The sequence below is a fragment of the Bubalus bubalis genome, chromosome 20, assembly GCF_019923935.1.
Source record: "Bubalus bubalis isolate 160015118507 breed Murrah chromosome 20, NDDB_SH_1, whole genome shotgun sequence".
NCBI classification, from domain to species: Eukaryota; Metazoa; Chordata; class Mammalia; order Artiodactyla; family Bovidae; genus Bubalus; species Bubalus bubalis.
The window spans coordinates 3,450,771-3,467,830 of NC_059176.1; the positions used below are offsets into that span (position 1 = coordinate 3,450,771).

General features: G+C 50.1%; 2 protein-coding genes and 1 non-coding gene across 15 annotated transcripts in view; 1 reads left to right on the forward strand and 2 right to left on the reverse strand.

The window, feature by feature from the left end:
• TECPR2 (tectonin beta-propeller repeat containing 2) overlaps positions 1 to 1,636 on the reverse strand; it is a 102,171-nt gene extending 100,535 nt beyond the window's left edge. For all 9 annotated transcript variants that reach the window (XM_025271259.3, XM_025271257.3, XM_044932907.2 and 6 more), the window contains exon 1: positions 1,497 to 1,636. The gene's annotated coding sequence lies outside the window, so the exon portion shown is untranslated. The remainder of the gene's footprint in view (positions 1 to 1,496) is intronic.
• LOC102403667 (cyclin dependent kinase 2 interacting protein) lies at positions 679 to 15,737 on the forward strand. 5 transcript variants are annotated; one of them, XM_006079051.3, is made up of 6 exons: positions 679 to 718; positions 6,386 to 6,554; positions 8,661 to 8,790; positions 11,565 to 11,657; positions 14,048 to 14,177; positions 15,294 to 15,737. In XM_006079051.3, the coding sequence occupies exons 1-6, from the start codon at positions 694 to 696 to the stop codon at positions 15,494 to 15,496; spliced, it is 750 nt and encodes a 249-aa protein (XP_006079113.1). In that variant the 5' UTR covers positions 679 to 693; the 3' UTR covers positions 15,497 to 15,737. The 5 variants fall into 5 exon arrangements, with proteins under 5 accessions (XP_006079113.1, XP_025127057.1, XP_044788848.1 ...); XM_025271272.2 differs by lacking the exon at positions 679 to 718 and adding an exon at positions 1,546 to 1,759; XM_044932913.1 differs by lacking the exon at positions 679 to 718 and adding an exon at positions 1,546 to 1,759 and having other exon boundaries at positions 15,256 to 15,489.
• Positions 7,660 to 7,776, reverse strand: LOC112581043. Its single transcript, XR_003105485.1, has one exon. It is a non-coding gene; the product is annotated as a U5 spliceosomal RNA (small nuclear RNA).
• Positions 15,738 to 17,060: the final 1,323 nt, after the last annotated feature.

Sequence of the window (17,060 nt, forward strand, 5' to 3'; positions counted from 1 at the left end):
GAGAAAATGGAAAATGAATCCAATAGGAGCCAATCTTATGCTGAAAAAGACAATGAGACTACAAAGTAACTTAAACCTAACAAAAGCTCCTTACTAGTCACTCCTTCAGAAGAGGACCACCCTGATTCCACCACCAGCCTCCAAGCCAGTCCTGAAAACTCGAGCAGAGTATTCCCTGTACCTACACCTGCTGGTTCTCAAGCTGGAAAGTTCCCTGGGGACAGGGGCTGGGTCTGTCTGGTCCACCACAGCGTCTCTAGACGCTGGTACTGTGGCTGGCATACAACAGGCACCAAATAACTACCTGCTGAATGAACCAACAAGGGATGTTCAAAAACAAACAAACAAACAAACAAATTCAGAGCTTCACCAAGGTGCACGGTAGCTTCTAGGTGGGAGGAAGTACAAAGAGGTTTGCAGCTCAGGGGACCAGGGCTGGTGAACACAAGGGCTACAATGACTTTATTCCCAGATTCCGTCCATCCTGGGATCTGGGTTTGGGGATTTCCAGAACTCCTTTCCTTAAAAGTTTTCAAGACCTTGGCTACTAGGAGGAAGTCAAGCCCAAGTGCAACTGATCGATCCAGCAGATAAGGCAAGGGTGTTGTCAAGCTGGTCCCCCGCACTCTGCCAACTAACGTCAACAGAAGCAATAGGACGGAATAAAATTCCTGAATCTCAGCAAGAAAAGGGATGAAGAACAAAAGAGCAGAGAAAAGTAAGTAGGGTGTGCGGGTAAGGACCGCAGGGGCTAGCTAGCCTTTATTGAAATGCACAGCGCCCAGCCACGGTGCTGAGCAATTCACAAGCACTGACCCGTTTAATCCTCTCACCCAGCCAGGGCTGGAAACTATTATCAATCCCTACTTTACTGACGGTGAAACTCAAGTTTACGGAGACATCACTTGCCCTGAACACACAGCTAGGAAGGGGCAGTGCTGTGCGCCGGGTCTGATCCGGGGTGCCGCACTCTTCAACCTGCACTCACTATCTTGCCTGAGGCCTTAAAGGACTGAGAGGAGAGTCGCTCACTTATCCATTTAACGAACACTTAGCATCGACTGGGTACGAGCCAAGGCCTGGTGCCAGGCGCTGGTGGGCGGATGAAGGGACCGGGACTGAGAGGCTCGGGCTGGGGGACAAGGCGCAGGGTCCCTCAGAAAGACCCTGGAGCTCGGCACCCGGGGCCGCCGGGGGTGCGAGGGCGCGGCCCGGGCAGACGGAAGGCGCGGAACCTGAGAGGCGAGCGAGCCGCGCGCGCGGGGCGGCGGACCCGCGGCGCCCAGAGGCGTGGGCAACGATGGCTCCCTCAGCCGGCCGCCCGCTTCTGCCCGGAACGGGGTCCGACGCTTCGTGCGCCACGGCAACGGCCTCGGCCACCTGGCGCGGGCGAGACGGGGGTCGGGAACGGGGGCGGAACGGACAGTGAGACCCTGAGGCGCAGGAGCTCGGCTCGGGCGGGGGAGCGCGGGGCCGGGCGGCGTGGCGGGACTCACCTCCCGCGGCAGCCCCTCCGGACTCGTCGGCCCTGCCGGGCCGGAGGAGATGGGGATGGACTCCGGGCCGCGGGGACTGCCGGGAGTCCGTTCCCTGGGCAACGGGACGGGCACCGCCGAGGAACAGCCGGCTCCGCCGCCGGCTAGAGCGGCAGAGCCCGATCTAGGGGCGGTGGGCGTGTCGGAAGTGACGCAGAGGACTTCCGGTCCCATAGGCGGGGCTTCGGATCTCTTTTCCGGGATCCCTGCGGAAGGCATGGAAGGTGCGTGAGAAGGGCCAGTTTTCCCAAGCGGGAGGGTGCGAATGGTGCCGTTTGGTCTTGGAGCTGGACCCGCGGCCGGAAGTTTTCCTAGTTGCGTGCCGATTCGTGCCTGGCCCCGGTCCAGCCCGCTGGCCCCGGCACAGGCTCCGCAGTCGGCCTGAAAGTCAGTTTTGCCAAATGATACAAAAGAGCGTCAGCAGATCCTGACACTCAAATTGTCGTTATAAATTAGCAACAGCAGAGCGCTTTCTCTGAAATCCCGTCAGTCAGAGTTCCTGGCCACGGAGTTTTTTCTGCTTGTCATAAAAGCTGTCATTCAGCGAGTGCTCACTGAGCCTCACCACGATACCTTGAAGTGTCATCAACAGGTGGGAAGTCGAGGCTTGGAGAGAATAAGTAAGATACCCGCTATGCTGCTGTCCTGCTCTGTGGCTGATACCTGATCTCGTTTGAGTTCTTGAAGTCAGAGCGTTGTTTTTGGTTCCTAAATATGTGCTGTGTTTTGGGGCAGACAGATAATGACTCTCACGCGCTCCTCGCCCGCAAGGAGCCCCTATTCGGTAAGGGAACTCCTTAGAAGATTGTGGTACAGGCGGTAAGAGATTTTTTTCTCCATTTAACACATTCTAGTCAGCACCTACTATGTGCTGAGGGCTTCGTTTGTGGCTCAGCTGATAAAGAATCCGCCTGCAATGCGGGAGATCTGGGTTCGATCCCTGGGTTGGGAAGACCCTCTGGAGAAGGGAACAGCTACCCACTCCAGTATTCTGGCCTGGAGGATTCCATGGACTGTATAGCCCGTGGGGTCGCAAAGAGTCCTACACGACTGAGTGACTTTCCTTCACTATGTGCTGAAGTTGTAAGAGGGAACAAGACAGCCTTAGTCGCTACTGTGGTGGAACTTAGTCTTTCAAGGAATGTATTGGGCATTAAACAAGCAAATACACTGCGTTGGTGAGTGTCATGAATGAAACTTCATGAAGTCGAGGGTGTTCAGGTATAGAGTGCAGTAAGTCCTAACCTAACCTTGGGATCCAAGAAGACTTCTTTGTGGAAGTGACTTTCTAAAAACCTATGTCAGGGCATGTAGCTACTCAAAGCTTCCTGCTTGCTTTTCATTGACTTGGAATAAACCCAAACGCCTTACCTTGGCCTAATACTTTCTGGCTGTCTTGACTGCCTCCTCAGCTACTACTCCCTCTCTCTCCTTTTCATTCTGGCCACATGGGTCTTGTTTCACACTCACCAAGCTCATTCTCACTTAGGGTCCTTGCTGTTGACTTTTCATCATTTAGGTTTCAGCCTAAATGACAATGTCTTCAGGGTTCGCTCTTAACACAAGATCCTGTTTTATTCTCTGGCATTTATGATACAAGCTAATGATCATAGGGACTTCTCTAGCGGTCCAGTGGTTAAGACTCAGTTCAGGGGACTTGGGTTCAGTCCCTGGTCTGGTAACTAAGATCCCACATGCCACATGGTGCAGCCAAAAAGGAAAAACAAACAAACAAATGGATAATCACCTAATTGTTATCCACCTCCTCTTTGGAAAGTAAGTTCTATGGAAATGGTCCTGGTCTACGTAGTTCACGCACTTCCTTGCCCATGTCTGGTGTAATGTAGTTCAGTTCAGTCGCTCAGTTGTGTCCGACTCTTTGCGAACCCATGAATCGCAGCACGCCAGGCCTCCCTGTCCATCACCAACTCCTGGAGTTCACTCAGACTCACGTCCATCGAGTCAGTGATGCCATCCAGCCATCTCATCCTCTGTCGTCCCCTTCTCCTCCTGCCCCCAATCCCTCCAGCATCAGAGTCTTTTCCAATGAGTCAGCTCTTCGCATGAGGTGCCCAAAGTATTGGAGTTTCAGCTTTAGCATCAGTCCTTCCAAAGAACACCCAGGACTGGTCTCCTTTAGGATGGACTGGTTGGATCTCCTTGCAGTCCAAGGGACTCTCAAGAGTCTTCTCCAACACCACAGTTCAAAAGCATCAATTCTTCGGTGCTCAGCTTTCTTCACAGTCCAACTCTCACATCCATACATGACCACTGGAAAAACCATAGCCTTGACTAGATGGACCTTTGTTGGCAAAGTAATGTCTCTGCTTTTGAATATGCTATCTAGGTTGGTCATAACTTTCCTTCCAAGGCATAAGTGTCTTTTAATTTCATGGCTGCAATCACCATCTGCAGTGATTTTGGAGCCCCCCAAAAATAAAGTCTGACACTGTTTCCACTGTTTCCCCATCTATTTCCCATGAAGTGATGGGACCAGATGCCATGATCTTAGTTTTCTGAATATTGAGCTTTAAGCCAACATTTTTACTCTCCTCTTTTACTTTCATCAAGAGGGTCTTTTGTTCCTCTTCACTTTCTGCCATAAGGGTGGTGTCATCTGCATATCTGAGGTTATTGATATTTCTCCCGGCAATCTTGATTCCAGCTTGTGCTTCTTCTAGCCCGGCATTTCTCATGATGTATTCTGCATATAAGTTAAATAAGCAGGGTGACAATATACATCCTTGACGTACTCCTTTTCCTATTTGGAACCAGTCAGTTGTTCCATGTCCAGTTCTAACTGTTGCTTCCTGACCTGCATATAGGTTTCAGCAAATACTGGACAATTGTCTAAATAAAGAATGAATGAAAAAAAATCAATGATATTTAAAAGTGAAGCCCCTGGGTAGCCTGAGGATGGGGGCTGGTTGTCAACGGGGGGGGGGGGGCCACCCGTGTGATTAGAGTTGTAACTTTCAGTCCCACCCACCTCAACCACCAACTCCAACAAGGGGAGAGAGGCTGGAGTTAAATCAGCCCCAGCGGTGACTCATTTAATCAGTTGTGCCCAAGTAACAAAGCATCCATAAAAAAACAAAAGTGAAGGGTTGTGAAAACGTTCAGGTTGGTGAGCGGCTGGGGGTGCAGGGAGAGCACTCTGCTCCCCTGCCCACATGCATCAGCCAATGCGTCTCTCCCATCTGGCTCTCCCTGGCAGCCTAGTAAGGAGGATGTTTTCCTGAGCTCTCTGTGAGCCACTCTAACAAGTTAATCAACCCTCAGGAGGGGAGCTTGTAGGTCAGAGGCACAGGTGGCCATCTGGACTTGAAGCTGGGATCTGAAGTGGAGGGAGGGGAGAGGAGTCTTACAGGACTGAGCCGTTAACTTGTGGAATCTGATGCTGACTCCCAGTAGGCAGCGTCAGGGTTGAGTGCACCACTTGGTGGTGGTGGAAAAAACACTGGAGAGGCCCTTGAGGTAACATATACTGTGTTGGATACTTGCCATGTGCCAGGTCTCATCTTCACGTTAACTCAGAAGTAGATGTAGTTTATCCCCATTTTACGGATGGACACTTTGAAACCATGAGAGGTTAACTAACTTACCCAAGATTGCACAGGTGGCTGTAACAGAGCTGGGATTCAAACCCAGTCAGCCTGGTCTTTAGAATCTATACTCCAGACAATTGTGTGTCCTGGATTCCTACGGACCTCTCTGAGAATTTGGACCTTATCCTGTGGGCCATGAGATGCCTTTGTAGGATTTTTTGGTTTTTTGGCTGTGTTTGTCTTAGTTGCGGCACGAGGGATCTTCGATCTTCATTGCAGCATGCAGGATCTTTATTTGTGGCATGTGGGATCTAGTTTCCTGACCAGGGATCGAACCTGGGCTGGGCCACCAGGGAAGTCCCTGAGGGATTCTAAGTAGAGAAGAAGAGAGGGGTGGGAGGGCCAGACAGCCTGAGTGGTCTGGATGTTGCTTCCCACAGGAGCTGGGGTCTGGGTGGGTCCCAGGATATGGGCAGCATCATTTTCAGGAAGGAAAGAACTTTCTAGCAGAGAGAACTGCACATGCAGAAGACTTTTCCAGAGTTACAAGTAGTTGACTTTAGTTAGAGATCGAGGGGCTTCAAGGTGGGGGTTGCATCGAGGCTGAGAGGGAGCCAGGTCCTGAAAGAGTTTGGACCTCCTCCTGCGTTGGCAGCGTCGAGACTGTCACTGCGTCTCTGGGGTCCAGCCTTGTCAGTGTTGGAGTGACTAGCACCAGTTACCCACAGGGCTTGGAGCAAATGCCAGGTATCAGAGTGCCTGAGGCTAGAGAATGGGAGCACCAAGGCAGGGGCATCAGAGCCTGGCAGCACAAAGTTACAGCTCTGCCTCCATCCCGACCTTCACAAGTGGTCACAGTGCTCGCAGTGTGGGAGACCTGGGTTCCATCCCTGGGTTGGGAAGATCCCCTGGAGAAGGAAGCGGCTACCCACTCCAGAATTCTTGCCTGGAGAATTCCATGGACAGAGGAGCCTGGCAGGCTACAGTCCATGGGGTCGCAGAGTTGGACACGACTGAGCGACTTTCACATTGACATCACAGAGCGCTCGGGGTGAAAGTGTGGAGCCATTAGGCTTCTAGAGGACTCGGCTATATCTGCCGAGACTTTAAAGGTAGAAACAATTCTCTTTGTCTCGTCCCAGGAACTTTCACATTCGTCCGCACGTCTTCATTTTCACAACAGGATTTGTCCAGTTGATGTAGTGTTTTAAATAGTCTTATTGTCGCAAATCACAAGGACCATTTTCCCCCCAACTGTGATCTTGAATTTCATAAAGTGATGTTTCTCTCCCTCCCTATTAGCAAAGACTCTTGGAACTGTAACGCCAAGAAAACCTGTCTTATCCGTCAGTGCAAGAAAAATTAAGGACAATGCGGCCGACTGGCATAATTTAATCCTGAAGTGGGAAACCCTCAACGATGGGGGTTTTGCTACCGCAAACAGTATCGCCAACATGAAAATCAGCTTGTCGTAAGTACCGGCAGAACACGTTCTGTGCGCTTCGGCCTTAGCGACCGGGCAGACACTTCATGGGTGTCTTTTAGAGTGGGCCAGGTAGCCTCCAGCAACGTGGATAAACAAAGTGAGCAAGCACTGATAGAACAGTGCGTGCAGGTGTGAAGGGTACGTGTATTTTAGAAACAAAATTATGCTACAAATCGTTTGTGGTTACATCTGCATGTCAAATTATCAAAATGGATTGGGAGGAGACAGACTCAGGCGCTGGTACTTTCTGGGAGGACTGAATGGGACGGTGGCGCAGGTTCTACTTCATCTCCAGACTGCTGCGTTTTATTTCTGCGGTGTTGTGACTATCACTAGAAAATACATAGATTTGGCCTTTGTCCCTGTTCTTGGCACATGGCTCTTAAAACCCTTATGATTTCCTTAGGGACTTGACCTATGGAAGAATCTTTAGTTATAGTAAGACTTGTTCTTTGGTCCTCCAGTTCCTGAATGAGCTCCAGAATGAGTAAGGAGTGCCCTGTGGTCATAACAGGCCCCTTCCTAAGACATCCGAGCCTGCGTTAATAAGGGGGCTTTTTGGAAAACCCCTAAGGAGGGGGACACCAGCCGTGCAGTTGGAGCTGGCACTGCCAGCCCCGGCCCCTCACCTGCACTCTGGGGGGGTTGAGGTAATCACCGATGGCCAATCATTTAATCAATTGTGACTTCGTAAGGAAGCCTCCATAAAAACCCGGAAGGACAGGGGTTTGGGTAGCTTCTAGGTTGGGGAACCTGAACGCTTCCCTGGGCCCTGTGCTTTTACCCCAGATGCACAGGGAGAGAAGCCCCTGGGCTTGAGACCCTCCCGGACCTTGCCCTGGTTATCTCCCTATGGTGACCAGGAGTCAGACGTGGTCAGAACACCCAGTGGGGTGTTCAGAGCAGAGGAGACATGCTGGAGTGTGTTTTCCCTTAGCAAGTTCTTTTAAAAAGACAAAAGAGAAACTGTAGACAAAAGAAAATGAAGAAACCGTTGGCAGTTGCCAGTTCTGATTGAAAGATTTGCTTTATTATTCTTTGCATTTTCCTGTATATATATTTTTAGTTTGGGTTTTTTTTTTTTTTAATCAGCCTGGCTTACGCAAGGCCTCAAAAAATTTAATCAAGACTCAAGCTTGTTCCTACCCATGGAAATCTTTTAGTAAAAGGTGAAAGATTTAAATGACCTGAAGAGAAACATGAGTGTGGATCTATATATAGTAGTTTTGATTTCTCAAAGCTGCATATCTTTTGTCTACCGGCCGGAGTCTAGAGTCTTAACTTCTTGGGCTGGACCCCTGGCCCTCGCCAGCTCTCCCAAGCACATCAGACATGTCAGCCCTCTGGTCCCTTCTCCTGCTCAGTAAGTTCCATGAAGCAGTTCTTACCTGACTCCATAAGATGCTCTCTGAAGTTGGAGGTGGGGGGTGGGATACACTGGGAGTTTGGGATTGATACATACACACACACATACTGTAAATAAAATAGATAACTAATAAGGACCTACTATTTAGCTCAGGCAACTCTACTTAATACTCTGTAATGGCCTAGATGGGAAAAGAATCTAAAACAGAGTGGCTGTATGTGTATGTATGGCTGATTCACTTGCTGTACAGCAGAAACTAACACAGCATTTAAATCAAGTATGCTCCAAAAATCTTTTTTAAAACTTTTTGGACTACAAAATGAAGAACAACGAGAAGATCTTCTCTGATAATCTTCTAATGTTTCATTTTTTCACTTAAATGTTGATTGTGGAGCCACTAGATTAATTTCAGGTGCCATGGATCACAGCTTTCCATTTACAAAACGCATTCCTAGCTGGCGGGCTCTGAGGAAATGACCACGTCTTGTCCACTGAAGACGCCACAGGGCTGGATTGAACTGACTTTGTTGTAGGGCAGAATCGAGCAGTGGATGGACATACTCCTCGTTTGCGTGAATAACATGTAAATATGAGGATGTGAAATGACACCGGTGGGCAGTCGATGGCGACACATGCCCACGGACACTGAGCTTTCTAGGCTTCACCCTAACAAGGGAGGCGGCCTCACGGAGCGTGTTCTGTTCCCGCTTTTCCATCTGGTCCAGGAGCAAAGACAAGATAGAATTAGCGAGCAGCGGCCTGGCTTCTGACGACTGTGCCGAAAAGGAGCACCCGGAATACAGCAGGGAGCTCGAGACGCTGTGCGAGGAGCTGCAGGCCACCCTGGAAGGTTTGGTAAGGTGCCGCCGCCCCGGGGCGAGTGTGCGCCGGCGCCCGGCGGGGTTCCACACTTCCCTCCTCTGAGATTTTGTTTGTCCCTCCACCACCTCCTCGTTGGTCTCTTGCTCTGCCTGCCCCATAAATCTTGTTTCCGAGATGCTATCCTGACCTTCCTTCTGATCCGCATGTCGCAGGGCATGTCCCTGCTCCCGGTCCCCACAGGAAGCAGATTAGGCTTGCGGGCTGCTCGCCTCTACTCAGCAGCCATCCAGAGGCGAGTGGGCACCACTGCATGCCAGCAGAGCTCTATTTATGGACGCTGAACTGTGAATTTCATACAGCTTTCATGTGTCACATGAAATATTCTGCTTTTGATTTTTTTTTCAACCACTTAAAAATGTAAAACCCATTCTTAGCTCAAGGGACACACAAAAATAGATGGAGCTGGATCTGGCCTGAGAGCCCTGATCTCACCCATAAGGGATGCTCTGAAGTGTTGTTTAACTCAAGGCTGGATGTCGGTACCCACCACACTGGCCACCTCTTGTGGACGAAACACCCTCATCTCAGCCAGACACAGGGAATGGGTTTTACACATCTTCAACACAGATAACTAAAGCTTCTCCACATAGAGCGTCTATATATTCTAACATTTCTTGATGTGTTTCTAATGCTTTACATGCTTCCTTATCTTTTTAAACAGCATATGTCGAGGATCATTGTATTTCTTCAAGATACCACTTGTTCAAAGTCAGGATTCCGCCTATTAAAGGCAGACTATAGGTTTATGAGTTTCTCAGAAAAGAAGCACATCCTTTATAAGCTGTAATGGCTTCTGAAACATGAAAATGAGAAAAATAAATAGGGCACCGAGGACATCTTGGTTTCGCCTTTCCTTTGATCGAAACGCACTGCTGTCTTCAGGATATTTTGCCGCGGGGGGAGCTGTCTGTCTCCTCTAAGTAAACGATCAGGGTTTTGCGATTGTCCTGGTTTGTATCACCGCCTTCGGGTGGTGCTGTGATAGGAAACAGTTGGCCGCCTGCCCCACCCCTCGCAGGCGGTGCTCAGGCAGAAACAGGACAGGCCTGTGTCGTTGGTCCCTTCTCAGCGCCACTGCTAGGAAGGCTGGAGGGGAAGGCGTGTGGGTGTTTGCTTTGTCGCATCTCTGTGGTCACTGCTGTGTCTCCAGTAATTGGGTCATTGACCTCAGCTTCTGGACCTAGGCTTCCTGAATTGACACAGGCAGAGTAATCAGTTTTTTCCCCCACATTAACCCATTTGATTTTGGCAAGTGGTTTTGTTTGGACAAAACACCAGTGCACACGTTGCTTGAGAGCGAAAAAACTGGATAGCTAAGTTCCTATACTGAAATGTTTATTTCTGGTCACACTTAGCTTTTAATTGTCAGTATTTGTTGTTTCGTTGAAGTCTAGTTGGTTTGCAACAGTGTGTTCCTTTGTGCTGTAAAGCAAAGGGATTCAGTTACACATGTACACATACTCTCTCTCATATCCTTTATGGTCTGTTACGGCATATAGAATATAGTTCCCTGTGTATATTGAAATGCTTTCAGCAAAGTTAAGTACAGGCAGCCGGGCTATTGTCTGTTGGGTCTATATGGCAACACTCGCACCAGAACCTCATCATCCGTGGCCTACCGCCTCCCTCTCCGCACAAAACATCTCACAGAACCCCCAGCTGGATCAGAACGAGAAACACTTCAGGCACACGCTAACGTGACTTTTACGAAACATAAAAACCCTGGGAAGGATTTTGTTTCTAAATGCCATTTGGCTTTCTTTAGCACGCACTTCCCTCATTTATAACTCTGTGCATATGCACACCACGGTGGGGAAGGAGGGCTTGGGCAAGAACAAGGGGAAGAGGCTGTTCGCCTCCCGTTTCAGGCAAGGCAGGAGGGACTGACTGGTTTTGCTTGCGTGGTCCCCATTCTCCCTGTTCTCGCGTGGCTGTCTGGTGTCATGGGACCCCCTTCCCCAGCCCCGCTGACTGTGCAGAGGAGGGGTGGCCTGGGGGGGTGTCAGACCTGAGTCAAGGTCCAGAAAACCCAGCCTGATGGACTGAGCAGGTGACGCGTCCTGCCCCTGGCCCCTCCACCCACAGCTCGTGGCCTGGCAGGGCAGCCGAAAATGGCCGCTAGGCTTGAGGTGACCGCATGCCCCACAGTGGCTCCAGTTCCCAAGGCCTGCTAAGTCGCTTCAGTCGTGTCCAACTGTGTGTGACCCCATAGACAGCAGCCCACCAGGCTCCCCCGTCCCTGGGATTCTCCAGGCAAGAACACTGGAGTGGGCTGCCATTTCCACCTCCAATGCATGAAAGTGAAAACTGAAAGTGAAGTCGCTCAGTCGTGTCCGACTCTTCGCGACCCCATGACTGCGGCCCACCAGGCTCCTCCATCCAGGGGATTTTCCAGGCAAGAGTACTGGAGTGGGGTGCCATTGGCCTTCCTTCAGACAAAGCCTGGGCTGACCATGGGTGGTAGCTGTCAGGCCCCAGAGTTCTCTGCCCCAGTGGATTTATTCTATTTTAAATGGAATAAGTGGTTCAAGGGACTTCCCTGGTGGTGCAGTGGTTAGGACTCAGTTCTCACTGCTGTGGGCCCCAGGTTCAATCCCCGGTTGGGGAACTAAGATCCCGCAAGCTGCATAGCATGGCCAAAAAAAAAAAAAAATAAAGTAGTTTGAGAATTAGTTCTCAGTTTCAAAACCAAAGTTGATGTTATGAGGATATTGATATCATTATTCCTGTTTTCCTCCGGCCTTTAGAGAGAATGGTTTCCCAGGCTTGACTTGGCCTTGAATCTGGCCTTGGTGGAGGGTGGAGGTGTCCATGTCCCTCAGCTGGACGAACATTTCACGGTGAGGGCTGTTGCCTTTAGGAGGGACGTGGCACGGCGAGCGTGTCACTTCAGGGCTGTGGCATGTGTGACTTTGGTGTCGTTATTGTTGAATGAGCCCCCAGATGGAGCTGGCCCCTCCGGCCCAGGCTGGAGCCTCTGGGGTTTCCTTTGCTGTCCTTGGGCTCGTCAGCTGTTCTAAGCATTAGGTGGCAGCGGGGAGCTGCCGCAGGACACAGAGGGCAGGGCTGGGGATGGGGTGTCGAGGCCTGGCCTCGTCCTTCCTGAGCTCAGCAACCTTGAGAATTTTCCCAGCTGTCATCCGGAACTGATGAGTCCTACCTCCTGGGGTCGGGCCAAATGAAATATCGAACCTGGAAAGATTTGGGAACAGAGCCTGGTCCTTTAAAAACTAATGTTAGCTAAATTTAGTTCAGCCGCTTCATGTAGTTAGAGAGTGCATGAAGGACCAAGTGCAGGGAATTAAGATTTTTGATGACTGGTAGAGCTTTTCTTACACCCCACTGTGTACATAAAGCTAACTTCATACTTAGGACCAAGGCAATGGCACCCCACTCCAGTACTCTTGCCTGGAAAATCCCATGGACGGGGGAGCCTGGTAGGCTGTAATCCATGGGGTCGCTAAGAGTCGGACACGACTGAGCGACTTCCCTTTCACTTTTCACTTTCATGCATTGGAGAAGGAAATGGCAACCCACTCCAGTGTTCTTGCCTGGAGAATCCCAGGGACGGGGGAGCCTGGTGGGCTGCTGTCTATGGGGTCACACAGAGTCGAACACGACTGAAGCAACTTAGCAGCAGCAGCCATCTTATGTCAAGGTCCAATCATGTTTGAAAAAATCTCAAACACTGACATAGCTCTGACCAGGCGCTCCGCAAGCACTCGCTCAGTCCCCCGGCCCCTGTGTTAGCAGGCACTCTGTCGGGCCGGTCCCCACTGCGGCAAGCTCCTGACGTGCACCAAGGCACCGTCAGCTCACATGCTCGCTGTTGCCTCCCCGTGTGCAGCATGCTGGGCTGCCTTTCGTTATTACAGTTTTATTAACAACGAAACCAAACCTCAGAGGTCTCAGTGAACTTGAAACCAAGCAGGACACGGAAGCCTTTTTGTCCCACCTTTCTTGTTTGTACGCAAGACCCCAGTCTCGAGACCCCCTGGTGGTCCAGTGGCTAAGACGTCACGCTCCCAGTGCAGGGGACCTGGGTTCAATCCCTGACTGGGGAACTAGATCCCACGTGCTGCAGCGAAGATCAGAGATCCCAAGTGCCGCAGCTAAGACCTGGCACAGCCAGATAAATAAATACAGGGCTTCCCTGGAGGCTCAGTGGTAAAGAATTCGCCTGCCAATGCAGGAGACATGGGTTCGATCCCTCATCTGGGAAGATCCCACATCCCGCCGAGCAGCTAAGCCCATGAGCGACAACTACCGAGCCCCTGCTCTGGAGCTGTGCTTGGCGACAAGAGAAGCCACTGCAGTGAGAAGCCCGAGCACCACAACCAGAGGGCGCCCCCCAACCCGCTCGCTGCAACTAGAGAAGAGCCCCACAGCAACAAAGACCCAGCACAGCCAAAAACCATTAAATAAAATTGTAATGAATAAATCATTTGTTTTTTAAAAAAAGACTCCAGCCTCCCTGACCTTCCCTGAGTTCCAAAGGGTGGATTCCAGCAGTTGCTAATTTAGAGAGGAGCAGTCAAGAAACTACTGGAGGCAAGATTAAAGGGACCCGAGAAATTCATCAAGATTAGGAGGCCCGACCACCTGAGACCAGGCCTAACACACACCCTAATCTTATCGGCAACCCCACCCCTTGTGGCTGTAAAACTCCTCGTCAAATACCCCTGGGCCGCAGACACACAGTTTTTCAGAGCAAGAGGCTGCCATGTCTTCCTTTGCCTGGCAAAGCAATAAAGCTACTCGTTTCTACTTCACCCAAAACTCTGTCCGAGATTTGATTCAGCACTGGTGCACAGAGGCTGAGTTTTTGACATCAAACTCAAAGGCAGTGCATCAGAGTCAGAGGTGAGCTCATTTCATGCCTCTTCTCCTGTCTTTCATTCCATGAAAGGGAGAGCCTGCCTTGCCACCCCTCTAGGTCTTCAGTGCTAAAAAGTGAGTGATGTTCAGAGAGCTAGTGCTCAGCAAGCTTCCTCTTCTCCAGCAATGGAGATCCAGGGTTTATTACTGAAGTAATCCAAACTTGTGAAATCAAAGCAACCGTTTACCTCCATCTCCCAGAAATTTGCTGCACACGGAGTGAATGGTGTTGAGTTATTGGACTTACATCTCAACAGACTTACATTTCTTAGCTTTGAAATCTTCAGAGTTACTGAATCTAAGACTGAATTTCCAATAATATTCTCATAGTCTAAGTTAATATCTTTTTCAGACGAAAATACAGATGAAGATGGAAAAGCTGTCTTCAACCACCAAGGGCGTTTGTGAACTAGAGGATTACCATCATGGGGAGGAGAGGAAGTGCCCCCCACTCTTCCACACGTGGCCCACGGCTCATTTTTGTAAGTAGTTCTTTCTGCCTGCTTTTCAAGGGTAGATCCTGAGAGCATTTCATGCCATTTAGATCTGGCCCTCTAAAGCTGACAAGACTTTGAAATTCAATTCAGGAGGATCCACTGGGAGGGAGGGAGATGGAGGCATCTTAGATGAGTGTTTCTTCTTGGCTTTAATTACCTACTAACCAGCAAAGACTCATTGGAAAAGACCCTGATGCTGGGAAAGATTGAGGGCAGGAGAAGGGGGCAACAGAGAATGAGATGGTTGGATGGCATCACCAACTCAATGGACATGAGTTTGAGCAAGCTCCAGGAGATGGTGAAGGACAGGGAAGCCTGGCGTGCTGCAGTTCATAGGGTCACAGAGTCGGATACGTCTTAGTGACTGAACAACAATCAGCAAAGAATGTTAAACATCATTAGAGACCCATGAAGCAAGCTGCCATTAGTCCTTTAAAGCCAATGGGCAGAATGAACTTAGCCTCCTCAGCAGAGGCAGGATTTTTTTTTTTTTTTTTTTTTGTAGAAAGATAGATTTTCACTTTTTGTTTTGCTTTGTTTAAAAAGTAAATGGGGATCACTTTAGCCTGCCCCATGAAGGCAGGCTGCTGGGAAAACAAACTCCATTACTTAAATAAATTGTGCAGTAAGGGCTGTTTTTAGCATCATTAGTTTAAAAGAAGGGCTAAACTATTTGATGTCGCTTTGAGACCTCACTTCTAAATAAGGGAGAAGGATAAAATCACCTAATGTAACGTGTTCATTGAATATTGTCGGTTTGAGATGAATGTGCTCTGTATAGTGACTGTAGGCTCCTAAGAGCTGCGTAGAGAAGGTTACAGGTGCTTTTTAATTCCATGACACTCATTTCCCTTGTTATCTGATCCTGATCTACACTGGCCAGAGTCCATCTTCCTCGTAGTTCTGCTGCTGACTCTGGCTTTTAAGGAGCAGCTTTTCAAAGTCCCTGGTGGTCCAGTGGTCAGGACTTGGTGCTGCCACTCCAGAGGGCATGGGTTCGATCCCTGGTCCAGGCACTAAGATCCCATAAGCAGTGCAGCAGGGCCAAAAAATCCCCCTCCAGCAAATGCCGCTGTTCGAGGGGGCCCGCGTTCGTTGCAGACGAGGTCTCCCGCAAGCTCTCGGACATGTACGGCCAGGAGCTCCGCCTGAAGCGCACAGTGGTGGAACAGCTGGCACACACGGCCGACCGCGACCTCGCCCTCAGCTACCTGTCCATGTGGCTGCACCAGCCCTACCTGGAGGCCGGGAGCAGGCTGCTTCTGGAGAGCATGCTGCTGGAAACCGGGCACCGCGCGCTGTGACCTCCCCCCACGCCTCCGGGCTCCAGACCCCCCCAGCGGACAGACTTCCAGGTGGGCGCTGGGCGGTACCCTGGGATCACGCCCCCCGGCTGCACCCTGTGATCAGGCCCTGTGCTCGATCCCTTCACCAGCTCTCTGTGGCCTCTCCAGACATTGTCTACCACTCAGCCTTGTCTGCACCTGTTGTGAATGTGGCATCTATGAAGACTTCTGCATGAAATAAATGAGTTCCTCAACTAAATGACTGAGTGATCTGGTTTTTGTCAATTAGGCCTATTTTACATAGATTCCACTTGCGTAGAAAATGCCTGGTTTAATATTTAAAAATTGTGGGACTGTATTAGCTTTGTAACTACAACTAAGATGGGTGGCACTCGCGGTAAAGAATCTGCCTGCCAACGCAAGAAATGTAAGAGATTTGGGTTCAGTCCCTGGGCTGGGAAGATCCCCTGGAAAAGAAATGGCAACCCACTCCTGTATTCTTGCCTGAGAAATTCCATAGACAAGAGGAGCCTGGTGGGCTCCAGTCCCTGGGGTCGCAAAGAGTTGGACACGACTGAGTGCACATTAGCTTTGTAATTGCAACTAGTGTCCAAAATACTTTAGACGTCACTGAATAAAGATCAGCATCATGCAAATGAGAACTAGCTACCAAAAAATTGCCCATCTTTGTACTTAGGCCATGACAGGCCAGGTGAAATGTCTTCCATGTCCTTCTGGTTTAAATCCTAGTTTGGCAATATTTGCAACCAGATACTGGGGGTCAGTTCTGCCATTGCTCCTCCAGAAACAGAAGTCTAAGAAATGTCGTGCTGTGATACGGGATGTAGTCTCATGACACTCAAGTCGTAGCAGCTCAGGACAAGTGCTTCCCAAGCAAAGAAAGAAAATATCCAAAAATAAAAGACTATATGTAATGGGGGTGTATTTGGAGCGAATCTCACTGTGTAAGTTGGCATGTGCAAAGCATTCCAAAGCAGCATTTCTTAGAACTTCTTGTTCCTCTCCTTTGCAGTATTTGTTAGAACCCAACCATCATAATAGTAGCCCATCAGATGTCCTTCAGCCTGGAAACCGCCTGGCTGGCATTCGGCAGAAGGGGCATCCTGCCCCCAGGGCTCCCTGCCGTGGTCCCAAGCCAGGTGGGCAGGACCAGCCCTCCTCAGAGGCATGGGGTCAGTTTTTAGGATTGGGATGGGGTGTGGTACTTAAAAAAGAATAAATGCTCTTCAGGGGAGACACTGAAGAACTGCTCAACCTTTCTAGGGCATATCCTGTCTTCTCGACACCTCACCCAGGGACACCGAGGTTGCCCGGGAGAACTAATGGGAATGAATGATGCTGCTGATGCTGAAGCCCAGCCTCTGTGCACCGGTGCCGAAGTGAATCTTGGAGACAGTTTGGGGTGAAGTAGAAAAGAATTGCTTTGTCAGGTGAAGGAAGGGGGCCATGTTGGGCTAATGCCCTCAAAACTGTGTGTCCTGAGCTTCATTGGTGGCTCAGTGGTAAAGAATCCGCCTGCCAACGCAGGAGAGACGGGTTCGATACCTGAGCCAGGAAGATC

Coding starts and splice junctions, on each gene's coding strand:
- LOC102403667 (XM_025271272.2), top strand. CDS start 1,546: ATGGGGATGGACTCCGGGCCGCGGGGACTGCCGGGAGTCCGTTCCCTG. Junction 11,658..14,047: donor AGCTGGACGAACATTTCACG/GTGAGGGCTGTT, acceptor TATCTTTTTCAG/ACGAAAATACAGATGAAGAT. Junction 14,178..15,293: donor GTGGCCCACGGCTCATTTTT/GTAAGTAGTTCT, acceptor CGTTCGTTGCAG/ACGAGGTCTCCCGCAAGCTC.